Source organism: Panthera leo, chromosome B1, assembly GCF_018350215.1.
Source record: "Panthera leo isolate Ple1 chromosome B1, P.leo_Ple1_pat1.1, whole genome shotgun sequence".
Taxonomy (NCBI): domain Eukaryota; kingdom Metazoa; phylum Chordata; class Mammalia; order Carnivora; family Felidae; genus Panthera; species Panthera leo.
This window is the reverse complement of record NC_056682.1, coordinates 22329277-22347476: the sequence shown is the minus strand read 5'-3', so window position 1 is coordinate 22347476 and position 18200 is coordinate 22329277. Positions and strand designations below refer to the sequence as shown.

Sequence of the window (18200 nt, the reverse complement as noted above, 5' to 3'; positions counted from 1 at the left end):
GTTACACTATTCCGTGTTTAATTGACTTCACTTTTGGCTCTGTTTTCCCACTTTTTTTCTGGGATGAATTTTTCTTTTACCTCATGGTGAAAAACACACCAGTTTTTTTAAAATCACGGTAACTAGTTGTACAAATATCCAAGTTTAAATTCTACCAATTGTTTATTCTTCTTCCTTGATATGAATATATACATGTATGAATATATGTATGATTTTAGATCCTCCAAGGAACATTTGTCTAAAATCTCATTTCAAATAAACATCACATTCTCTCTTCTCACCACTGAGCCATATTGTATTTTATTTCTCTTAACTCCTCTCCTTGAATGTTCACTGGCTTTGATTCTTTAAATCATGCTATGCCTCACTCCCTACCAAACTCTACTTCATGATTTCAATGATGAAATTCCACTTAGTCCTTAAGACGCTAATGACTGTAATTACTTGATAAATATGTTAAAATATCTTTGTCTCTTTTATCTTCATGATTACATAGCGGGTGTTGATATTAAGAGGAGGGACCCAAAGATGGCAAATCCTACAACCAGCAAGTGATAAAGCACTCATTAACGTGGACAATTCATTTTTCTTGGGTTATAATTTCAAGGGTATTTATTCAACATTTGTTTTATGCTTATATGTGGTAGAGAATATAAAAAATAGTCCCTGGTTTTAAGGGATGTATTGTTTTCAGGAAGCGGCAACAGTGAACTAGAAGACGATGTGAGATACTTTTAGGTATGACTATCATGTGAAGATTTCTCTTATGAAAGAATACCTAATGTTCGATATTAAACAAGATGTAGATGTCAGGAAGTATTACTCTGATGGAACTAGAGAAGGCTTCAGATATTAGATGGGCATTGAATGAAAGATAGGATATTTTCAGATACAAAGGGAAGAGAAGATATTTCAAGCAAAGGCAAAGGCATGAGTCAGGATATAAAAAGTACTTGGTATGTTAGAATCATAATTGAATCAATTGAAGTATTTGGTATCACAAAGGGAAAAGGAGGAAATCAGGTATTGAAAAGTGGTTAAATACACATTAGACAAGATCCTGAGTGCTGCAGAGAGAAACATAGAATGAGGAAGTGATAGAGAAGCTTATAATCGAGGGTTTTTTCTCTTCAGGAAGACTGCATTTTACCAAGAATGCAGATAGAATTACAGTCTGAAAGATTGGGGAAGGAAATGATTGGGAGACTATTTCAATAGTCTGGTAGAGCAGTGGTAAGAAAAGTTTACCCAAGACACTGCTATTACAAAGTGTGACTTAAGGAGAAGAAAGTGCCAGTTTTGCTTATTTATTCAGCACATATATAATTGCTCACCCACTGCACAGAAAGCTCTCTAACAGGTACTGGAGACAGACAGATAGACAAGAAAGGTGAAACTCAACCTCATGAAACTCACGAGCTATTAGAGAAGATGTATCCTAAACAAATAAGCAAATGCACAGATGAAACAATTTCACGCAGTGGTAAGTACTATGAGGAAGCTAAAGCAAATGATGACATAAAGAGATGGGGGGAGGAAAATGAGAATAGAGGAGGGAAAAAAAATCAGCCCTAAAATAGTGTTCTTGAGTGGATCCAAGGAGTGGCGTTCTAAGAGAACAACGTTTCAAGAGACAAGGCAGGAGTGTACATGATGGACAGTAAGAAATGAAAGTAGCACTTCCTCCTCAGGAACTTACACTTTGTAAGTTACTATGTAACTTACTTACCATGTAAGTTACTATGCTAACTTACACTTAGCACTTTCATTCTTCCAGATTTCCGAGCCAGACAGAGAGAATACCAGAGGGGAAGTGGGAAAATGAGGGCAGATAAGTAGGTGGGTGTGAAACCAAGGAGGATTTCAGATTCATTCTAAGTCGATAGGAAAAATATTGGAGGGTTTCAGCATGAGAGCTAAACTATCTACTAATTTCTTACACCGCTCTTTTGCTCTATGTTATGTAGGATGGATTAAAAGTAGAATCAGGGAGAATGAGTAGGAAGCTGATGCAGTGCCTCAGCCAAATATAGTTGCTTGAATTATAATAGTGACAGAGGAGATAGTGAGACGTGGTTTTATTTGAAATAGTGTATGTAACAAGAGTTAACAGGACTCATACATGGATCACACGTAGGAAGCCACAGAAAGACATCAAAGACAGCTTCTGACATCTTGGGGTGAGTAACTAGTTAGATAATGACACAGCTGACACATAAGCCCAGGAACTCAACAGACTGGCAGAGTGTATGGGGAGGGATGCTCGAGAATCAAGGGTTTGGTTCTGGATTTATAAAATTTTGGATATTGATTTGAAATCCAAAGTGGAGTTATCTAACTGTTAGAGGGAATGTTGATTCATTCAAACTTTTCTTTATCAGCTTTTCTAAAGTAATAATTAAAGAATGGAAGCAACGTGTTCTATATAAGTCAGCTATAAAGCACAATAATAAAAAGAACACTCCTGCAACGTCACAAATCAAGAAACAGGTATCTATTTGGGTGCTTCCCAATCACATTCATCTTGTTTCTTTCCAGACCTAAACTTTAACTTGAATTTTGTGGTTCCCACTTTCCTGCACTTGAAAAGCTACCAATTCTCATTACATATGTATGCAGCTATAAATACACATGGTTTACTTTTGCTAAATTATGAGCATTAGAAACAAAAATTATACACTATATAGTCTTCTGGGACTTGCTTTAATTTTTTCCCCTGTAAATACTTGTATATTAGGCTGAAAATATTTTTTCCTAGTGTTATGTAATAAAAACCTCATGGATTTCTGTTAATTACTAATAAAATAAAAGGGTTACAATCATAAAATAGAGTTTAACAGACTCGAATAAGAGGACCTAGCATGAATTGAGGTAGAATCACAGAACAAAAAGTACAGATGTTTGTGAAGAAGCAGTATTGGAAGAGACCGATGCTGAAAACGTTCCTGAACTTGTGATTGACTTAAATTTACAAACAGGAGAAGTAAAACACATGTGATACGAATCAATTCTCAATATAAGAAACACAATTAGTGAAACGGCAGGTAATAAAGACAAGAAGAATGACGAGCAGATTCGGAGCAATCATTTTTAACACAGCAAAGAAAGCCAAAAAGCCAGGGAAATGTCTTCCAAATACTGGTAGAAATAACCGGAAGAGCTGTTGTATACGTATGTAGTAGAACAATTTTAAACATCGAGGACAAAATAGAGAAAATGAAATCCAAAGATCTCACCATTTGGACTTTCACTTAATGAACCTCCAAAAGATATACTTTAGGAAGAAGGGAAATGATCCCAGAAGAGATGTCTGAAGTGCATTTAGAAGAAGGGAAAGTTAATCCACTTATGTGCAAATTTTAATAAATATTGTATGTATATACTGACTAAATTCTTAACTTTCTTTTTAAACTGGATAAAATAGAAATAAACTATACTCAAAAACAGCAGGAAACCAGGGAAGGGGGTCATCAGATACATTGTTTTAAGTTCTTTGGATCTTTAGGGTTGAGGTGAAGCTATACATCAACTTTAAACTTTAACATAAAACTCAAGAACAACTATCAACAAAATAGGAATAGATTAAAAAGTCTCCAAAATCTTCTTGGTGACTTTTGCAGAAAGAAAAATTCATTGAGAAAAATCTCAATCTGAAAGTAGACAAGAAAGGAAAGCAAAAGGACCATAGAACTGGACAAAAGCAGCACAAAATAAGATGTTAGAAATAGATACAGTGAAAAAAAGAAAGGTTAGATTGCATATTTTTAAGAGTTCTTGGGGCTCCTGGCTGGCTCAGTGGGTAGTGCGCACAACTCTCGATCCCAGCCCCACTTGGGTGTAGGGATTACTTAAAAATAAAATCTTTCTTTTTTTTTTTTTTAAGTTTATTTATCTGAGAAAGGGGAAGAGAAAACGAGCATGCTTATGTGCGTGCACATACACACTTACGCGTGTGTGCACAAACAGGGGAGGGGCAGAGAGAGAGAGGAAGACCAAGGATCTGTGGTGACAGCAGGGAGCCCAGTGTAGGCGGGCTCACACTCACGAACCACAAGATCATGACCTGAGCTCAAGTCAGATGCTTAACCAACTGAGGTACCCGGGCGTCCCCCAAATAAAATCTTTAATAATAAAAAAAGTGTTCTTTATAGAAGACAAACCTAACACAAAGTAAAATATGGGAAAATATTTAAAAAAGAAATAAAATTTAGAGTAAAAATATATAGTATGTATATATTAATTTAAAAATCAGTAAGATTCAATTTACTGTGGTTTACCAACAGGAATGAAAGAAGAAATTGACAAATTTATTGTTAGTTTGCCGAGTTCAAAAGCCTTTCTAATTAAGAATACAGTCAGGTAAGAAGTAAAAAAGAATCTGGAAGTTTTGAAAAACAGAATTAACAGGTTTGATATGTGGACAGGAAGAGAATTTGGTGCCTTACAGAAAACTTGTATTCATTTTCATTAATATGGGATATTTTGAATAATGACTCATTAGACCTTAAAGACTTTTTTTTTTTTTTTTAACATTTTCATTTAAAGAATACCAAGATGCTGATATCTTACCATGTCTCGATGAGATCTCAAACTTCCTTTCTCTGGACATTTGTAGTAAACATATGTTCAAAAACTAATTTATACCATAAGATTTCAAACACCAAATCTCTGCACATATCAGTACATTTTAATATGTCATTTTCTGGAGGAATGAGAAAATATTTTACCTTGAATTAAAGTGATATTTTTCAACGTCTGAGAGTGTTCCCAATCTTTCAGTCTGAGATCATTAGTGATATTATTCAGTAGTTTCACTTCTCCTTTTATTTCCTGTTCCAAATTCACTTGTTTTTCTTTCATAGACATAATTTCTGCCGTTGCATTGTACACACGCTCCTCTAATCTACTCATGTCCTGTGAAACATAAGCAAGCACCCACAATTTTTATTACATACATAATTATCAATATGTAAGTTTAAGAAGCCCTGGAAGTCAGGTGTTTTTTTTTTTTTTTAAACAAGAATACTATAGAACATTATGGAATAAGAATGTAGAAATTAGAGAACTGTGCTAAGCCAGTAATTTTTTGGCTTTGAAGCATTTCCTCTTTTAACTGAATGGCTGAATTTTTACACCCTATGTCCCCACAAAATTAGTTGAATATATCCAAGGTATGCTTTGATTCCTAAATGTATACATGTCAAAATGCTGAAAATGAAATAAAAACTTGTGTGATTTGAAACAAAAACTTATATGATTTTTGTATGAGTTTAATGAAAACTTTATGATTTTCATTATCTCAGTGATAATGAACATTCAAGATAGGTTTTAATATCCAGTAAAATCTCGGGGTGTCTGGGTGGCTCAGTCAGTTGGACGGCCGACTACAGCTCAGGTCATGATCTCGCAGTCTATGAGTTCGAGCCCCGCGTCGGGCTCTGTGCTGACAGCTCGGAGCCTGGAGCCTACTTTGGATTCTGTGCCTCCCTCTCTCTCTGCCCTTTCCCTGCTTGGTCTCTCTCTCTCAGAAATACACATTCGGGGTGCCTGGGTGGTTCAGTCGGTTAAGCGTCCGACTTCAGCTCAGGTCACGATCTCACGGTCTGTGAGTTCGAGCCCCGCGTTGGGCTCTGGGCTGACAGCTCAGAGCCTGGAGCCTGCTTCTGATTCTGTGTCTCCCTCTCTCTCTGCCCCTCCCCCGTTCATGCTCTGTCTCTCTCTGTCTCAAAAATAAATAAACGTTAAGGAAAAAAAAAATTAAAAAAAAATACACATTAAAAAAAAAATTTTTAATATATTAAAAAAATATCCAGTAAAATCCCAACTAGAATTTTAATAATATCTTACTTTCACTGTTTATTATTTATGTATTTCAGATATCATTTTGTTTTCAAGTACATATATATATTGTATTTATATACATACGTGTATACATAGGTTGTGAACAGACGATATCATACATTTTAGAATATGCTTTCACTTTTCACTCAATAACATATTAAAGATATTTACCTATTAAAATATTCAGAGACTAGATTATGTTCAACAATTTAGTGGAATTATATTTATATATTTTTCATAATGCAAGATTCCTAGAGATCAAGTTTTGAGCTGCTTACTCTCTTTTTACTTCTTCAAGCAATGCTGTAATGAATTATATATATTTATATATATATATATATTTTAAACATATTTGTACAAGTGCTTCTATAGGACAGCTGCTTGAAAGTAGGTCTGATCAGAGAGACTAAATGTTAAGCTTTTTGTTCAATACTGCCACAGTGTCCCCAAATATATGGCACTATTTTTTAAACCTTATTCATCATATATCAGTGTCTACTTTTGCACCCAAATATGCTGGGTACCTTCAACATATTTAGGTTTGCAGAGTTAAGAGTCAATACATAATACATCATTCTATTTATGTGGTTTTTGAATTATGATGAGGTTAAATATATAGTCATAAAGTTTTTCACAATGTTTATTACTTCTCCTTTCAAGACATTGGCTTGGTTTTCCTTTGGGTGTTGGGCCTTGTTTCTGATGCGGCAACCTTTCTCGTCCATTCTGGCTACATTTTCTGTCTCTCCATTCTAATTTGGTCGCTTCCTCTGTCTTGATGGTATGCTCTATACTTTTCTAAGGAAATCTCTACTTAACTGCTGATGTATTCTCATTTCCCACTGGCATATAGAAATCAACCAGGGACACACTGCTCTGTAATCCTAGTACAAAGAGAAAATTACACTTGCCTTGACTTGACAAGTTGAGGTGAGGGGGTCAAGGCAGTCCGGGTGTAAAGCCTTTGAGATAAATGGACAGATATCTAGATTTGTCTCTTCAGTGGCACTATACTCAAGCAGAGAAGCTTATCAAATTGTACCGCTCTAACTCTGCCTTCCCCCATCCAAAACCCTATTCTTTGTTATCTCTACCCTCTGTGTCCTCCTTCCTTGACTATTTGGCATTTCCCATGCAATATGGTATGTCATGATAATGAAAAGTACAGCACAGGGAATATAGTCAATAACACTGTGATGATGTATGGGGACCGACAGTGACTACATTCTCATGGTGAGTACTGAGTACCGTATAGAGTTGTCAAATCACTCTGCTCTACACCTGAAACTTGTATAGTATTGTATGTCAACCGTGCTTCGATAGTAAAATAAAAGAAATAAAATTTGGAAAAATATGTATAAAAGTAGAATAGTGAACAAGGACGTTCATAAAGCATAGCAACATAACAACATGCCCAGCTTAATCTGGGTGCCTACAGATTGCTGTAGGCTGGTTAGGTAGTTAAAGACGCCCATGGAGCAGAGGTCAGGGGACTGGCAGCTGATTTTGCTACCAAAAAGTTACTCCTTGCCCACGTTCTTCACACACAAAGCTGAAGTTGTTTTTTTTGTTTTTTATTCCCTTTTCTGAAAACTGCATATGGTGCTCATATTAGCCAGATTTCACTTGCAATTGTTTCTAGGGGGAAGACGGAAAGTGCATTTTATTTTTTTTTAAGAAGCCTATTCAGCGGCCACACACACCTTCCAGACTCTACCACCAGTGGCCCTGCTGGAAACTGGCATTTAATTTTGCAGTCTTACAGCCCTTTCTATGAACAATGGACATGATGAATTCCCACCTCTCTTATTTTGCGCTGGTGTTCTTTTTTTCCCTCAAATTGATGTTTGGTCTGTCCTTGATAGGCATCATGCTGGTATCGCTTTTTTTTGGAAGCCTTTCTCTCAAACAACATTTACTGATTTGGGCATTCATTTAATTTACTTATTCCTGAATTAGGTTAAAGATTCAAAGATGGTAAAAGTGTTTAAGCCACGGGATAAGAGGCCGAATATTGTTTTCAGTGAGCACACGTGTGCACACACACGCTCGTAGTGACCTAGTTTCTAAATCTCTACAAGTGATTACTGCCTTAAAAAAATAAACAGCTTTGGAAGTCCCCCCATTCCCTTGTACCTTCGTTTCTAATGATGGGACCCAGTCCAAAACATAAGTGCAATCTATCCAAACCCAAACAGTTCACTGATCATCACATTTTGATCATTTTCAGTGATTATCACTTTAAACAAGCTCAGGATTTTTACTGTCTTCCATATGGTTTCCAATTTGGTTTCCACTCTCGATGTGAATTCATAGATATTCTACAGTCTCTACTGAATCTGGGGGCCTACCTCACTGCTCTTCTGTTTTTACATAAAGTAATATACCTTCTCCTTTCCTCTTTTCCCCCAAGTTAATCAGTTATTACTCTTACCATTGAAATTTTACTTATCCGTCTCCCATACTCATCTACGCCGTAGACAGCTCCTTCTTAGTGAATCTCTACCCCTTTGTAGCCCAAGTCAATGATATTTCAAAGTGGCTGATATGCTTACATACTTATTAACAGTGTGGGAAACAGTGAGATTTTGGAAGAGATGATACGGAATAGAAACAGAGTATCAAGGCTGGTGTTGGCATGAGGTTTACCAACAAAGTCCTCCTATTTATATAGCCATGCTATTGTCTTCTGACACCTTAAGATCAGGATCATGTGAAATTCAAAAGTTCTGAGTGATTGTACCTGGCAAATAAATATGTAGGCTATTTTTCCTTAAACTGTTTCGTCTATGCTCTAGTCAATATTTTAGTTGATCTTCATTTAATGTTACAACTTTAGAGGCTTACTGATGCTCTGTAAGTGATAATCCATTTTTTAAAAAATCACTACAGCTAAGACTGTATCTATACAGAAAACAACTTCACTAATCAAAAAGGGTTCTATTCAAATAAAATCTACTACCAAGATGCCAACATTGCTTCGCTAAGGGTAGAAATTTGATAGGCTTCACGTTAATTATGTTCTTAGGCCCTAGATATTTTGTGATGTAAAGATCATTTTTTCACATGAGTAGTTAAATTTTAGTCGTCTACTTATTTTTCATGGGATGGAGCAATTATAATTATTTCACAACAACCCCCCCCCCCCCACAATTTGAAATAAGGGGCTTGCTTAATTTCTTTCTCATCAGTACAAAGTAATCCAGCAGGTTGGCCACACAACAGTCCATAGAAGAGGTGAGAAAACTACAAGCCAAGGGTCAAAGTCTGTTTTTGTGAAGTAGTTGAAAAGAGACCTTAGAGTCCCCAGAGGCTAAAATGTTTACATCTGGCTCTTTGCATAAAAGCTTTTGCTGGCAAGCTGGTCTATCTAAACACGTCTTGCTCTCTTATCCTGGGTCTTTGATCCTACGATAAAAATAAGATGTTGTACCTATCATTCCAAATTCAACTCTAATTATAGTTATCTTTACACATTAAAACGTATGTATACTTCTTGGGAATGACAAAATAGACTATTTTAAATTTAGATGTTGTATGTAGCTATGATGTTTCCATTTCTTTGATGATGAAGAAATCTGGGTCTGTTGTAAAACTCACAAATACAGAGTAGCTACAAAGATCACCTAAAAATTATAATTGGCTTAGACAGTCTCAAGAGATAGTATAACAGGATTTATAAAATTAAAATACCTTAAGAGAGTCTATATCCAATGGAAAAAAATCACCCTCTGTTGGGAATCTGGAGAAGACACTACGTAAATTCACGTAAAATCTTCTGGTAGGATTACCAGAGGAATCAGGGTAAGTCAGATGACGTTGAAACAGGGCTTACATATTGTGTTTTCTTGAACTGAGGAGATAGAATCTAGATGGATTCAGTGCTGGCATGTGACCTTCTAATACAAAAACTCTTACCTCTTGATGTTTAAATGTATTCTCTTGGACTTTGCCATTCAGTGTTTGAATATTGAGCTGCAAATCAAGCAATGTGATATTCAGACTGATTAATGACTTGGAGATTTCATCTATTGCGTTTCCATGTCCCTGAACTGAGGAAACCAAGGTGCTCAGCTGGAGAAGAACATCATTGAATCTCTGATCAGTCACCAGACTAAAATTTTGGAAATGCTCTGAATCTATGAGATTGGCTTCTGTATCTGAAATAAATTGGATTCTCTTCTCCATGTTGTTCATTTGTTCCATTACAGCTTCTCGAAATCTCATTTCTTCTTCACTGTCATTTGCTTTTCCTGCGAGACTTTGAGACACATCGTTTGCATTAATTGAACCAACTGTGCAATTCTTCATTTCCCACTTCAGGACTTGTGCTGTATATTTAAGGAAAAATAAACAAAGTCACGACCAGTAGCCTTAAATGCACACACCATTCCATTCCATATCGTTCCAATCCACTGTAACATTCCGAAAGCCATCCAAACTAAACCAGGTGTTTATTTTAAATACACAATGTGTGAACCACACTACACCTATCGCCGAGAGGAAGACACTCTCCTTCTCCCACTTTACTTTAGAATTTATTCCAGGATCAAGTCATTCTTTCTGAATTGCTGCTTCTATGCATCTTCCGAGCCACCGCGTTTGGCTTTGACAGTGGGAGTAAATTCTACAGATTGTGAAGTGCATTGTATCCTAGTCCTCCAGGTACGTTAGGATAAAATGAGATAATGCTTAACACAATGTCGGAAGCAAGTATGTTGAATACATTAGCTGTTACTAAGATAAATGATGTGACAAAAACTATATAGTAAAAGTAGAAGTATCAGTGTTAACCACTGTATGAACAAATTTTTGGCTCATCTTCCTCATCTAGTCGCTTAAGCGGGCAGAGAATTGTCATTTTCAGTTTATACAGGCCTCATTTATTATTGGTGGAACAGGAAATTGGGCAAATAATTTTTTTCACTTTAAAAAATGTTGTTCTTTTAAGATTCCCCTTTACCTATGATAAAATATATACTCATGACAGAAAAAATTTTAAAGACAGGTAATGAAGAAGAATAATCGACCACTAATCTCACCATCCTCAATTAAATGCTAACATTTTGGTGTGTGTATACCAAATCTGTCTTTTTTCACTAGTATACAATTATTACAAACATAATTTTAATACCTACGCCATATTCTCTGAATGGACTCCCAGATTTATTTAACAACCCCCCCCTCCACACTTCATTTGTTCTGTTTTTACTAAGAGATCCAATGCTTTGACAAACAATCTTTTAAGTAATCGTTTCCTGAAAAAGAAAAAAAAAAAAAAAAGAATCTACTAAATGGTATTTGGGGGATATACAGAGCCGCTGATATGGATTTCCAAATTGGCATATGTTCTCTAAATAAGCTAACTGTCCTTCTGAAAGGATCTAGAGCACTATGTTTATAGTTTCAAATAATGAAAAGCATAAACATTAGCTTTGCAGACAAAAATAATACAAAATTATACCTAATAAAGAAAATGTTAAGTATCATTTGATCCCTGCCAGTGAGATTTTTTTTCCCTATCTCCCTCTGTATCTATCTATATTATTTTATGTACATGTCTATCAGTCTTTTGTGTTATTTGGAATACATTTGATTTTTCATATTTGGCCATTACTGAGCAATAAAAAGAGTAACTTCATATAGTTTAAAAATAGATCTACATAAATAGCTATACGTGACATGCCAGTTTTTTTTAAACGTTTTTTTAACGTTTATTTATTTTTGAGACAGAGAGAGACAGAGCATGAACGGGGGGCGGGGGGGGGGGGGTCAGAGAGAGAGAGAGACACAGAATCTGAAACAGGCTCCAGGCTCTGAGCTGTCAGCACAGAGCCCGATGCAAGGCTCGAACTCAGGTACCGTGAGATCATGACTGGAGCGGAAGTCAGACACTTAACCGACTGAGCCACCCAGGTGCCCCCCCCTTTGGTTTTTTTTTTTTTTTTGCCAGTTTTTTTAATAAAAATGATATGGCAATATGATCAGCCTTATAGATTTTTGAGAATTCAGTGAGATAACATATAAAAGATCATTATTTCCACTCCAAGCTCAAGGGTACTTAAACAAATGAGAGGCTGGTATTTACCCAGGAACAAGCTGCCTGATTCTAGAATCTAGCTCCTTTTCTCAATGACTAGCTTAGGCACTCTGGGAAAGTTCTCTTCTTGCTTAAGTTCCCCAAAGATTGAAAAGTAGTAACTACTTCTAAGTGGTATGGAGGATGGGTGAGATAAGGCATGTAAATCTCATAGCATATAAATGGCCTCTATGAAAATTCTATTCAAATTAAAGTGCCTTATCCATGAAAGACATGATCTTAGAGACTGTCTTCACTAGCTTTAAAGAAGCTGTTTGATAGGGGCGCCTGGGTGGCTCAGTCGGTTAAGTGGCCGACTTCAGCTCAGGTCACGATCTCGCGGTCCCTGAGTTCGAGCCCCGCGTCGGGCTCTGTGCTGACAGCTCAGAGCCTGGAGCCCGCTTCAGATTCTGTGTCTCCCTCTCTCTCTGCCCCTCCCCTGTTCATGCTCTGTCTCTCTCTGTCTCAAAAATAAATAAACGTTAAAAAAAAAAAAATTAAAAAAAAAGCTGTTTGATAATGTTTGTTATTGTAACTATTATCATATGAGGAATAAGCATGAAACTATATATGCAATTAAATCCCAAGTTAGTTTTTAGAAGTATTATATAGAATTCTAAAAACTATATATATATATACATATATATGTGTGTGTGTGTATACATATACATATATACATATACTTGGAGCGTGTGCGCACAAGTGGGGACAGGGGCAGAGGGAGACAGAAAATCTTAATTAAGCATGCTCCATGCTTAGTGTGCAGCCCAACACCAGGCTCGATCCCACAACCCTGGGATCAACCTGAGCTAAAATTAAGAGTCAGACGCTAAACCCACTGAGCTACTCAAGTGCCCCAATCCCAATTTTAAAAAGCACATTATATTTTCCTCATTATGCTCTCTTCAAAATTAGCTTATTTGAATGAACTCTCGCACTACATTTTGACAAGATCCCAGAGTGTGTGTTATTTTATACTTAATTTATCAAGAAAGTGGACAAAAAGTGTATTTTTTAGTTGGATCTCATCGCATTTATTACATTAAGTGTGGGGAGCACGCTCTGGACCGACAGCCTCATTCATACATTTAATTCTCTGGTTTATTTATGAAGCACCTGCTATGTATAAAGCATTGTCCGAGCAACTCTGGGAGGATCATACCGGGAATGGATTTTGACTGTAATAGAGACTCAAACTAACAATTTTTACAAAACTATTTCAAAGATGTCCCTTAAAAATTTTCATTTCACGATGATTATTGCTTTTTTAAGTAGCAGCTAAGAATCCAGTTTCTAGAGTAGAATGGCCTGGGTTAGCAACTCTTGCTCTTTTGTTTTTAATCTGTGATCTTGGACAAGATCCTCTGTCAATGCTTCTATTTTACTACCTGTGTGACAAGATAGGACCAGTCAGAGTTCATGTAATTAAATGAGCTAATGGAGGTGAAGTACTTACACTACTTCCGGGCATACAACAAGCATTTGTTAACTTTGAGCTTTTTTGTTATTAATATTTTGGATTCCAAATCTGTGACTTATGTATCTGTATGTACAATACTGAAAGTATCGATGGGGGAATTAATATCGTTTAATATTAAAACATGGCAGGGGGGAAGGTGGGGCGTTGCAATGAGCATTGTACTTTCTGCACTTTATTTTACTCAGCGTAGTGATCTAATGCTCAACCATGGAATTCTTCGCTCACTGAAAATGACTTCTAATTCATATGGAGAGAGCAAATCTTTCCCACAGTACGGAAAGGGAAGACTTGAGCTGACAGAATATCATGTGATCAAGGGTTTCTATCTGACATTGAGCTCAACATACAGTTGACAATAAAGGCTACATTTCGCTTACAGATTTACAAACACAACACTGCTTGTTTTCCCAAATCCTGTATAAAAACTAATTTCGAACTAACTTCTCAAAAAACTGTTTAACTCTGTATCATAAATCTAGGTAAAGAACGTCAGAGTTCAGATTTTCAAATGTTCATTTCTTTCATTATCACTGGGGAGATGGCATTTTGTGACTTTTCTGTTTCACATTTGAAAGGAGACAAACTTTTATGGCTTATGCAAACCCCCAGGGAGAGAGTGATATTTGATTTCACAGATCACATTTACTCCTTCATGTCGCTAATATCTTCTCCTGCCAAAAATTTGTATTATTATGAACTAAAGAATCTTCAGTATTTCAGCAACAATTATGTATACATTAATCCTAGATTGTATTTTATTGTCCAGAGATATTATTTCGTTGTACTAGGACAAGGATCCAGTAGTTTCATTAAGAGATGACAGCATATGGAGTAGACTTCATCATTAAAAGTATCTTCCACTGTGTAAGACATTTTCAATTTGAAAGAGTTTTTACGCACAACATCTTATTTCATCCATCAATTCCTGTTTGCCAAAAACACAGTAATTTTTATCTTTTAGGAATATATTTTGCCCTTATTTGTAATTATTCTGTCTCAAGTAGAGATCTGTATTACATTTGGGTGTTTTTTTATTTTTTGGAAAATATTCTGATCGGTAACTTAAGTTGAAAATGGATTGTCAATTGTTTATTCAAGTATGATAGAAATAGTGACATCTAGTCCAAATTCTGGTGAATTTGAATGCTAATGTGAACATAGGAGATTTGAACATTTTTAACTTCTTGTCAATCCTACAGGTGCCTGCTTAGTTTTAGGAAACAAAAGTACTTTAGACCAGTCATTTCAACCCAAAAATGCATGTGGAAACTTGGTAGTATTTTCGAACCGCCCAAAGATTTTGAACTTGGTTAGAATACTGAATTATCTCCAGACTTCATGGATCCATTCTGCACATGCCTGTTAGGCAGAAGTTGCACTACCTGCCGTTGACTCTGCAGGCCATGGTTTGTATAAAAGTGATGAAATTTACCCAAATTCTAACTGGCTTATAGCTAATTATTCCAAGCAATGAAGCACCTTTCAATTGTGCATTTTGAGTGAACAAGCATATACATGATCAACATACAGATAATCTAAATTCATCAGGAAGTCAGTTGTTTAATGACAGACGTACTATATTAGGTCCTTTTATGTAGATGGCTGTGGTTGGCTTGATTGGTCAGTTTAGTTTCTTGTGGTTGTTTTTTGTTTTTATTTGTTTTTAATGGCCAAAATAGGAATTAATTAATTTTTACCTGTGGAAATATTTTCTCAGCTAAAATTATGGAGACTGTTCTGTTTGTGTGTGTGTGTGTGTGTGTGTGTGTGTGTGTGTGTGTTTAATTGGCCAGACACATTTTGTTCTAAAAATTTAATTATACTGGGAGATAGTAGACCATAAGAGGTTAGGAGTCAAGAATCATGGATAAGAACTCCAGTTCTACTACTCAACAGTCTCAGTTTCCTTCTGTGAATAACGAGGATAATGGTATGTCTGCTCAAGGATAATTGTAAAGGTGTATTAAGATAATCTGTGCGTTGAATGTAGTAAATGCCCCCAAATGACAGCTACTGTCACAACCGTTGTGGTTTTATCATCATCTCTTAGCAAATTTTGGCTCTGTCCTAGAATATTCCTTTAGGTTACCCCTTAGCCAAGAAGGTTTGGCCTTGTGTTAGGAGCACTTTCTTGTTAAGCTGAGTAGTATGCACATAAAAATGTATCTTACCCCTCGCTTGTTAGAGCCTACATCCAGACATTTTGCCAGTCATAGAGATGAGGACAGCCACAAGGCACAGAAGTTCAAATGCCAATCAAATCCATCAAAAAGGCTACCAAGGGGAGTCATTTTTACGGATCTGACTCAGTTATAAGTGGGCCACCCACCCCTGTGGAAACCCTCAAATCTATCCCCAACTCAAGTCAGACTTGCCAAAGAAACATGTGCCTATAAAATATTCTTCCTAAGTAGTTTGAGGGATGCTATCAGGTTATTTTTAGAAATATTTAAAATAATAGCCTTATGAAACATGTGACCATATAAACCACAAAGATTTTACTGAAGCGTAGACCATTATTTTACAAGCTTTACTCCCTTTGAAGACTTATAGGAATATTTCTTTCTCCTCCCAATGCTATGAACAAAAAAGCTTTTTCTCGAACTGGCTTGTTTTGTTGTTATTTTGTTTTGTTCTAGGCACTGTTCATGTAAATGATCCTGTTTATATCTTCACCTTGGCACCTGAAATACTGATCATAAAATGTGTGCCCCCACCGCTTGAAGTGCATAAAACTCCAGAGGATAACCTATTTTTTGAAACTGTCTAATCCATCCCATCTCCTTTCTACATATCTATATTTTACCTTCATCTTCCATTCTCTATTTCATATTTTTTACTTAATAACTTTGAAGAATCTTTTTATTTATGAATTTGAGGAATACTTTGTCATATGATGTTTCCCTTATGAATCTCCCATATGTGAAAGACTGAATGCTTTCTTTTGTTTCTACAAGAACTAGATGCGTTGTTGAGTTTCAAAACTCTAGAATACTGTACCTGCCATTATCCCGATGATAGGCACGAGAACTACAAACACAAGGAGATAAAGGGCAATCAGTGCAGCTTTGAGAGACTTCAGTTTCTCTTGAAGGGTAGGACCATTTTTAGGATCTAAAACAACAAAAGCCCAACCTACTGTTAGAAAACTTACTCTTCTTATTTACTTAACATTTTTGCAATCTCCAATTCTATCATTACTACCAAGCCTGTTGGAATGACAGGGAAACACAAAAGTAGGTCATTGTGTATTTACTAGGAAGCAAAACGAACAGTCACCGGATAGGCCAATACAGGTATCACTATGAACATCTGATTTACTTTCCATTAACTAAATATCTATGACAAACTTAGTGTCCTCCACGACTTGTACTTGTCTCATATTGGGGCACTAGTTAGTTGATAAATTTTAATAATGATACCAACATACTCAAACATAAATGCTATTCTTCTGGTTCATTGGGGAATAGATTCTGAGTAAAAATAAGATTTCTCAAGTCATTACATAATTATGCATTTTTTTCAGAGTTTAAATCAGGTAAAAGACATCTGTTTTCAACGGTAATTATGCAAATTTTCTTTTCCAATTTCATCTCAATAATTTTGTATTTGGAGATCTCTTGATTTCAATACACTAAAAAAGAAAAAAAGAAAGAAAACTATTCACATTTTGACTAAACTTTGGAATGGATCGATGAGGCTGATCCTCTGGGTGTTTCAGAAAATATTAATATTTTTATATTATCCATTTACTTGGAACAGCGATTCACATAGTGGGATACTAACTGTGGAAAAGTTAACCCAATGTAGAGGGGAATGTTAGAAGATGAAGCCATTTTCTCTGATTAGTGAATAAAACGTCCATTAAAAAATTCTTTCCTGTGGCTACTGTTTTCATTACACAATAAACAATATTTTGTTTTCAAGTTTAGCTATTGTTTGATAATGTTCTATGAGAGACTGAAAGGAAACTTAGAGAAAATTTTTAAAAGTAAAAATAAGAAAAAAAAAAGTTATGAAGAGAAAGATCTAAGGAAAAAGAAAAAGAACAACCCACAATACAGGTAAGATGGGCGATCGCTTTGTCAGGTTGAATGAGCCTGAAACCCAGTCATCTCCCTTATGTTCAATTTACAATCAGTCCTCTGCATTGTGCCTTTTCAGTAGCTCTCCAGTTTCTGTCGTCTTTCCTCTGTCTCCAATACCTCTGTCCTCCCTCCTCAATCTCTCTGCGTCTCTACCTTTAACAGCTTTCACTAGGGTCTTTTTCCTTTTGCCTCATGGGTGCCATGTTCTCCCATCCACTGGTGGTGCAGTATCCGTCGCGCCTTGGGGTTGTGGTCTGTACTTCAGGTTTGTCTATAGAAGAACTCATAGATGTTGTCACTTGCATATGCTCCTTCCGGTGACTCAGATTTCTCTGTGGATCCTTTTCACCCACCCAAACCTTTTGGTGAAATGTATTCAACCTTTGAAGCTCAGCAGAATCATACACAACTCTGTCCTGCTGCCTTAAGAGAGCCTGTCCAGATCTAGCCGAATATGGATTCTTTTGAGCTCTTGTAACCTGTGCAAAAATGGTGCAGTACTGTTGTGCACCGACTTGTTTCCCCCACAAAAGTTACTGTTGAAGACTTAACACTAGTTGCCTGTGAATGTGACCTTATTTGGAAATGGGGTCTTTGCAGGTATAATCAAGTTAAGATGAGGTCATACTGGAGTAAGGTGGGCCCTTAGCCAATGATTGGTGTCCTTACAGGAAAATGACACATCAATTCACAGGAAGAAGACCAAGTGAAG

The 18200-nt window shown here is 36.2% G+C and overlaps 1 protein-coding gene across 4 annotated transcripts in view; it reads right to left on the bottom strand.

Annotated features, from left to right (window-relative positions):
• The window catches only part of MSR1 (macrophage scavenger receptor 1), an 82554-nt gene that overhangs the window by 51742 nt on the left and 12612 nt on the right, over positions 1 to 18200 (bottom strand). For all 4 annotated transcript variants that reach the window (XM_042934401.1, XM_042934402.1, XM_042934404.1 and 1 more), the window contains exons 3-5: positions 16401 to 16514; positions 9760 to 10172; positions 4728 to 4914 (exon numbers count right to left, since the gene is read on the bottom strand). In XM_042934401.1, coding sequence (XP_042790335.1) covers positions 4728 to 4914; positions 9760 to 10172; positions 16401 to 16514 — 714 coding nt within the window. The remainder of the gene's footprint in view (positions 1 to 4727; positions 4915 to 9759; positions 10173 to 16400; positions 16515 to 18200) is intronic.